The sequence below is a fragment of the Equus quagga genome, chromosome 13 (assembly GCF_021613505.1).
Source record: "Equus quagga isolate Etosha38 chromosome 13, UCLA_HA_Equagga_1.0, whole genome shotgun sequence".
Classification (NCBI taxonomy): domain Eukaryota; kingdom Metazoa; phylum Chordata; class Mammalia; order Perissodactyla; family Equidae; genus Equus; species Equus quagga.
The window spans coordinates 40,813,903-40,821,739 of NC_060279.1; the positions used below are offsets into that span (position 1 = coordinate 40,813,903).

At 50.4% G+C, this 7,837-nt stretch overlaps 1 protein-coding gene across 1 annotated transcript in view; it reads left to right on the forward strand.

Moving 5' to 3' along the window:
- The first annotated feature begins 329 nt into the window (after positions 1-329).
- CRNN (cornulin) overlaps positions 330-7,837 on the forward strand; it is an 8,788-nt gene continuing 1,280 nt past the window's right edge. Inside the window, exons 1-4 of the mRNA XM_046680984.1 lie at positions 330-3,707; positions 3,846-4,005; positions 5,787-5,937; positions 7,071-7,808. Of these exons, the coding sequence (XP_046536940.1) occupies positions 3,563-3,707; positions 3,846-4,005; positions 5,787-5,937; positions 7,071-7,808 (1,194 nt within the window). The 5' untranslated portion in view covers positions 330-3,562. The remainder of the gene's footprint in view (positions 3,708-3,845; positions 4,006-5,786; positions 5,938-7,070; positions 7,809-7,837) is intronic.

The window sequence follows — 7,837 nt, forward strand, 5'->3', positions numbered from 1 at the left end:
TGACCTTATCTCTAGAAACTCTTAATCAATGCCAAAGGCAAGGACTTAAATCTGCATTTGTTTACTGTATTTGTGTGGTAATCTCCCATGATCAGCTCCCCCTCCACCCCCAACATCCTCCTTTGCCTTTAGCTGGATATAATATTTAAGGTGGGGGCTTCAGCCATTTTGGCAAGTTGCTCAGCTTGCCTGAGCCTCTCCCATGTATACGTGTTATAAAGCTTTGTTTAATTTTTTCCTGTTATTCTGTCTCATGTGAATTTAATTCATTCTCTGGCCAGATGAACCCAGAGAGGGTAGAGGAAATGTCTTCCTCCCCTACAGTATCTTCCCAATACATTTAAGTCAACAAACCTTTGGTACCACCAGGACTGAGCACCAGTGAAGCAGGAAGAGGAGGGACTCTTCCTCCTCCATGATATTTCCTCTTTTTCCTGGTGGGAAGGAGGTTGGACTCTTTGCTTGTTCTAGGAGCTCTGACTATGGGTTGGAGACCTAGATTCAGGAAACTCAGATTCCTTTTCAAATGGCAGCTTCCAGCTTTCCTGGCCAAACCAAGGATGCTAATGATTGTGTTAGCCTCATGCTCTCTGTCTGGCTCGGGAAACAGTGGGGCAACACAACCTGTCAGGTCGGGGATTAGGGCAAGAATGTCTAATAGATACTCACTAAGTCACTGGAAAGTGTGTCAACAGGCACGTCTCTGGTGTCTGCCTAATCCTTTCTGGCATTTCCCGGGTTAAACGTGAGCTCTGGGCTTCCAGATGTTCTGACCAGGACCCAGTAGGGCAGGTTTGGGAGTAGAAGCTCCAGTTGGGGCAGAGAGAGGATACGAGGCCCAGAACTGTCCACTGTTCTCTTTCCCTCTAAGAACCATGCCTGTCACCCTGTCCCTCAGTCAGGATGTGGGGACCATGAGTGAGTAGGTAAATTCTCTCATCACCCAAGCAACTCCAGGAAACAGCTCTCTGGCCTGCAGACCTGTTTTTGTTCTCTTCCAAGGCTGAAGCCCAGGATTATGGAATTTTCTCATCTTCTGCTTTTTTGGGAGGAGCCTTGAATGGCCACCCTCTCATCACTCTCCACTGCCAGGCCCTGGTCCCATATCACCATTCTGTCTCCTAGGTGGAAGTGAAGGTGTCTGGTGAGCAGGCTCTTTGATTTAACACTTTACAACATTGCATCTTCCATTATTAGATATTTATTGTTGGTGTGCATGGCCTGGTCTCCCAATTAGACTGATTTCCTGGAAAGCAGAGTTTTAGTCTTCATTTGTAGCTCACGACGTATAGCAGATACCGGCTGTTAGATACTTGTAGAAACAAATCAAGTCGAGGTCAGCAATGAATTTCTGAGTACGTGTGTATGAAGGAATCAAAGTACAAAAGTGAATTTGCTTCTTTGAGACTTCTGTTTACTCCAACGCAAGTGAGCAGAGGATAAGTGTTTGACTCAACTTCTAATGGCTTGTTGGCCTCTCTCTGCCCCCCAGCACACCCAGGAGATGTAACCACAAAGTCAAGTCATTCGTTTATAGCAACTCGTCACAAACTTTACAAACTAACAAATTTACACACTCAATTAAAGACTGTCAGTCCCAGTCTCTCCCACCTCCTCATCTCCCCCAGCCCCAGCCACCCTCTCCAGCCAACCTCCCTCCACCCAGTACACACATGCACCTCAGTTACCTCTACTCCTCTGAAGCCCTAGCTCTTCCCCCTCCCAACCTCCCCACAGACTCAGTCCTGCCACAGGCGTGAAGAAAGATGCGGGTTTTGGAGGCAGGCAGACCTAAGTTCAGATTCAGATCTATCACTTTCTAGGTACGTGATTTGGGGTAGCTTACTTAACCTCTCTGTTCCTCAGTTTTTTCATCTGTAAACTGGATGTAATGATACATGCTTCATAGTACCTCATCTGTAATACACCTGGCTTGTCACTTCTCTAACTTACTTTCTCTTAGTTACCAAACCTTTCTGGTAAGTTCTAAACCCCTTCAGATAAGCCTTAGCACATCATTCACAGAAGAAAGGTCTTGTCTGCTTAACTCCCTAATCTATTGCTCCCCAGCTTCCCCCTCTCATGCTGACCTTCTCCTAACCCTGACCAGTTACCATAGCAACCTCTGCCCCCTCCCCCACCCAGGACTGGAGCATCCAATCCCCTTGCAGACAGAGCTCTCCCACCAGAGAGCCTGCCACAGCCCCTCTTGCAGTCTGCATCTCACCCCTCCTTTGTCCCACACTGACCCTTGTGAGGGCTCCAGGGCTGCCCTCGCCATGCCAGTCACCGCAACCAAGGCCCTTCCTGCACCCTCCCATCCTGACTGTCATTGCCTTTCCTGTGTGCTGCATGCTCACGTGTAAACGAGGAGTAAGAAGACGGCTTTCCTCATCCAAAGAGTCACTCAAGAAGCTACATGTACTTTCTGCTACAGCGCTGCTTAGGAGCCCCTTTGGGACTTAGCTTCAGAGCTCAGAATGCTTCCTTCTCAGCATCCTCAAGGATGGTTGTTCTTCATCCATGGAGGACAAATTTGATGTTTGTAAAGTGCCAAAAGTCACAGAGAGAAGAATAAGTGGCAGAGTGTTATAATAGAGGGAACCGTGGCCCGAGGCTGAGGGGCTCTGGTCCAGCCCCACCCCTCCTTCACTGAGTGGCCACTTCTCCAGAGAGTCTTATCATCCTCATTTATTAAAGGGGCTTAGCCATTCAACCTCACAGGGCTGTCATGAGGATCCAACGAAATGAGATGGCAATGACAATCAAATCAAATCAAACAGTAATTACCATTACTGTTACCCTCTTGGAGACTTTCTCCTGGGACTGCCAGGCTGTAAACTCTGTGAGAGTTGAAACTGCCGCCATCCTGTTCAAAACTCTATCCCTCAGGCCTTAGCTCTGTGTCTGAAATGCAGCAGGCTCTCCATAAATATTTGCTGATGAGTCGACCAGTTTAGCTCCCTGTCTTTGCAACGAAGGGGTTGTACACAACCACATTAAGCCTCTTCTCCCATCAACCACAAAATGCTATCTATCCACAGGATGGGGGGGGGGGGGGGGGGGTGGGCGGGTAATTGGCCTTAGTCGTTTTCATCAAAAATGAGGCCTAATCACAAAGATATGAGATTGGATTTCTTGCATGTCTCATAAACTTGGTATGAAAGGCAATTCCCAAACAAGAATTCCAAGAATGTTCTAAGCAATTACAACATCAGCAGGAAAACATGTATAGCCTCCAAAGGTGACCCCTTTGAGAAGGATAACCCTCAATAGATGGATACGTTCTTGAATCTTTGTATAAAAAAAAGGAGTCCCATGACTGTGCAGCCACATGCAGACAAGGAATGTTCACCAGGAACCCCAACCTGTGCCGAGCTCTGCTGAGCCCATCACGTTGAAAGGAGCCTCCTTGTCATGAGGAGACAGACCAGGGAGAGACGAGGTGGAGAGAGGGCACCAAATGTGGCAGGAGGGGCCTGCTAATTAGACACACGCAGGCACGTGTCAGCAGGTGAAACGGAGAAGAAGGGAGGTGGGGCTGGGCTGGGCCGAGCCTGGGATGAATCAAGCCTTCCTGTGGGGTGGGGACCTTCCATCTAAAACAGTAGCCTCGATTAAATCCCCTATAAAAGGTTCCTGCCCCGCTCACCAGGCACGCCACACACCGCTTAACAGCCACTTGCTGCATCCTGCCTGTGCATTAGGTAAGTCTCCTCCTGAGGAACCTCTTTCTCATTCTCAGTGTCTTGGTGTTCTGAGCACATAAAACCAGGCTGTCAGATACAGCCTAGGTTGTCAGTGCTGGTTGTGGGTAGAAAGTGTCCCTTTTGATTGTGCCTCAGGCAAACCAGGGCAAACCAGAGCCGGCGCTCGTGGGGCAGGATGCTCTCCTGAAGCAATCGGCTCTCTCCTCCTGCAGCGGACCTCGAAGCAGTTCCTCTTACTGGGAGGCTGTTGGCAGCCACAGCAGAACCACCCACGTGCCTTCCTGGATCAGCAAAGGTCTCTTGTTCTTAAGGTTCTGGAAGCCTCTTTGCAGTGCTGAGAGTCTGTGAGACCAGAATCAGGTTACTTCTGCCAACCTGACAACAGGGTTGAAACTCCTCGTGGAAGAAGGGGCTCACACGGCGGCCCTCCCCCCTCCCAGGGCCATATTTAGGCAAGAAGAGTTTGTGGATTTATTCTAAGGGATCTGAAGTGTAACCTTGCTATTTTTATTGTTTATAGGTCAGTGGTTAAGGTCTGCCATGTGGTAAAAAACAAAAACAAAAAACTAGCATCTTTTCCTATCTCTGTTGAGGTGCAATATTCTGAGTTTTGTACCTTGCTGTATGAAAGAAAGCAAAATCTGCCTGAAAGTTTTGGCCACCAGATCATAGAAAGGACACTCCCTGAAGAGACCACCTAGGTCTGTAACCTTCCAGATCCTTCCAGCTGCACTGCCCTCCTTTCTCAGTGCCAAGACTCCTTCCTTTCCCACTCTCTTGCTTCTCTCACCAGGACTTCCTCTTCCTCTGCCCTCTCCTCTCCATCTCCATGGTACCCCCTCCCCTGGCTTCCCAGCTTCTGCAGCCTTCCATCTCCCCCTGTGTTGGAACCTTGCCATCTCTGAGACCATCTCCTCCTTTTGGTCTCTCCGAGGCTTCAGCTTCATGCATCTCCAGGTCTCCTACCTCTTGCCCATCCTGCCACACCCTGGACTCACTTCAATCTGCACCAGGATCCCTCGCTACTGAGAAAGAAAATCTCTCCCTTCAGCTGGGACCCATTCCTCGCAGGCCACCAGGGCTGTGGGCTGGAAAGAGCCACACCCTATGAGCAGGCTGACCTCCCTTACGGGTCCCAGGGCTGAGGACAGAGGTCACATTCAGAGAAACCTGGACTCTCAGAATTGGAAGGCCTCCCACTCAGGGAAGGCACCCCCCACCCCCGAGCATTCCCAACAGGTGGCAGCCCAGCCTCTTCCTGAATACCTTCCCAAACGAAGGAGAAAGGGCAGAGTTGGGTCCCTGGGGTTCCTGCTGGGCCCCCACCCAAGGCAGGGGTTGACTCACATATGTATTTACTACCTGTTGGTGTTCCCAGGACCCTAACACCCTGTAATAGGCAAACGAATTACCCTGCCCATGGGGTGCAATCTAGAAGGCTCATTGCATTTGGGTTCAGGAAATATGAGTCCTAGGATTTCTTGGTCCCTTACAAACTGTGTGGCCTTGGGAAAAGCACTTAACTTCTCTGAGCCTGTTTCCTCACCTCTAAAAAGCAGAGATAATAAGGATTACAAGAGATGATGCATATGAAAGTGCTTTGTGAGCAGTAGAGTGTACATAGATGTACACAAATTATGTATGTGTATAAAATATAATAATGTATTTAATAACGAGCACTTAGTATAAGTCAGCATCCACCAAGTGCTTTATACGAATTATCTCTTTTAATCTTCACAATAATCCTAGAAAATAAATACTACTGTTACCTTACTCATTTCACAATGAGTAAACTGGGGCTAGAGAGGCACAGCAACCTGTCCGATGCTGCAGCTCGCCTGACGGGGTAGGGGGTGGAGATGGCATGTAAATCCTCACTCAGGAGCCTGCCTCTCACCATGATGTGCTCCTCCTTCACGTTCATAAAATACATTGTGTAGAAAAGGAGGAAGGAAGACATAGAGAGCCCAGGAGCAGAGCTGAAGTTGCAAGGAAGGACTAGAAGCAGAAGTCCTCCCAGGGAAACGGCTGAGCTTGACTGTGGAGCCCCCAAGGGGGCTTTTCTTCTGTCTCCAGCTTGACTCCAAAGATGCCTCAGTTACTGCGAAACATTAACGGGATCATCGAAGCCTTCGAACGCTACGCCAGGACGGAGGGCGACTGCGCGGTTCTCAGCCGGGGCGAGCTGAAAAGGCTCTTGGAGCATGAGTTTGCTGACGTCATCGTGGTATGAGGCGCACAGCCAGGTGGGGAGGGGGCAGCAGAGGAGACAGAAGGCCAGTTTGCCTGCAGACACGTTGCCTCAGGGATTGAGAAGGCAGCCGCTGAATCCAGGCCTTGGGCCTCAAAGCAGCTGTGCAGGCAAAGAGAGAGAAGATGAAGAGATGGTCACGGGAGTTGACAGGCCCTGGTCCTTCAAGAAAATACATTGACTTCAATTAATTCTAATTTGAAAACAAAGTAAAAGGACTCTAAAGGGACAACTCAGGGAGGAACAGAGCCTTTGAATATTCTAGAAACAAAAATAATTGCTACTTTCTGCTGCTTCTTAGATCTGATTCAGTAACATTTCCTATGTCTAATGGAAATTTGATCATCATTAATAAGCATTCATTGGCAGCATAGCCCTATGCCTTGCACAAAGCAGTGGCTCAAAAACAGCTGAGTGATCACATCAGAAATGAGGTTTGGAGAGCAGGCTGTTAACAGTGGGGGGAGACTCTGCGAGCCCCTCCCTCACTAACCAGAACCAGGGCCCTGATGTACCTCCCCACCTGTGCTGCCTTTCGTTTGCAGCTAAAGCAATCAGGATGATGAAGGTCTCGGGGACAGGAGTGTGTGGGCACAGAAGGATGCTGCTTACGCGTGCTCAGGGCAACCCATGGCCCCACTGGACCCCCACCCACCCTATCTTGGGAAAACACCTGAGCCTCAGCAAGGATCTCAGAGAATTCCCAGGGGGCCATGTTCCCGCTGTGCTTCTCTTGAAGTTGGGCTCACTGGAGAGAATACGGCCTTGCTGCCCAGGGCCAGGGGCAGAGCCTGCCCAAAGAATCATTATGAGCCCATCATTTATTCATTCTCCATTAAATCTTTATCCGATTCTCCTACAGGCCAGAAAGTGTGCCAGACACAGGGGATACAAAACAAAGGGTGCTTCCTAGGCTTGAGGGAGAGAGACAGGACTGAAAAATGAAAACGATTCCGTGTCAGTGCTGCTATAGCAATATGTGTGCAGTGGTGGGGCCAGAGAGGGCCAGCTCCCAGGCTCGGGGGTGGGAAGCCTGGAAGCTGAGTGAACCGGCCTGCCCAAGTCCTCCTCACGTGAGGGAAGCTGACTTAGCTTCATCTTCTCCCCAGAAACCCCACGATCCGGCCACTGTGGACGAAGTCCTGCGCCTGCTGGACGAAGATGACACGGGAACTGTGGAATTCAAGGAGTTCCTGGTCTTGGTGTTTAAAGTCGCCCAGGCCTGTTTCAAGACACTGAGTGAGAGTCCTGAGGGGGCATGTGGATCTCAAGAGTCTGGAAGCCACCCCTCTGGGGCCTCACAAGAGCTGGGGGAAGGACGGAGAAGCAGCACTGAAGTGGGAAGGGTTGGGAAAGGACAGCGTCATGAGGGGAGCAGTGGTGGACAGAGTGAGCAGGCTTCCAGAGGGCAGGGTGGGACTGGGACTCAGACTCAGGGTCAGGACATCAGCTCTACTCAGGTCAGTGACCATGACAAGCAGTCTGAGTCCCAGCGACAGCAGAGAGAGAGCCAGCAGACACAAAGCAGGGGGCATGTAGAGCAGCCCCAGAGAGTAGGGGAAGACAACGGTCCTCAGACAAGAGAGCTGGGGTCAGAGAGACAGTCGCAGACCAGGGAACAGGACAGAGCCCACCAGACAAGTGAGACCATGAGTGGAACCATAACTCAGACCCAGACAGGTGCCACCCAGACCATGGAGCAGGAAAGGAGCCATCAGACAGGAAGCACTGGCACCCAGCCCCAGGAGTCCATGTATGGCCAGACCAGAAGAACTGAGACCCACAGTCAAGACAGGAGCCAGACCAGCCAGGTAGTGACAGGGGGACATATTCAGACACAGGCAGGTGCCACCCAGACTGTGGAGCAGGACAGGAG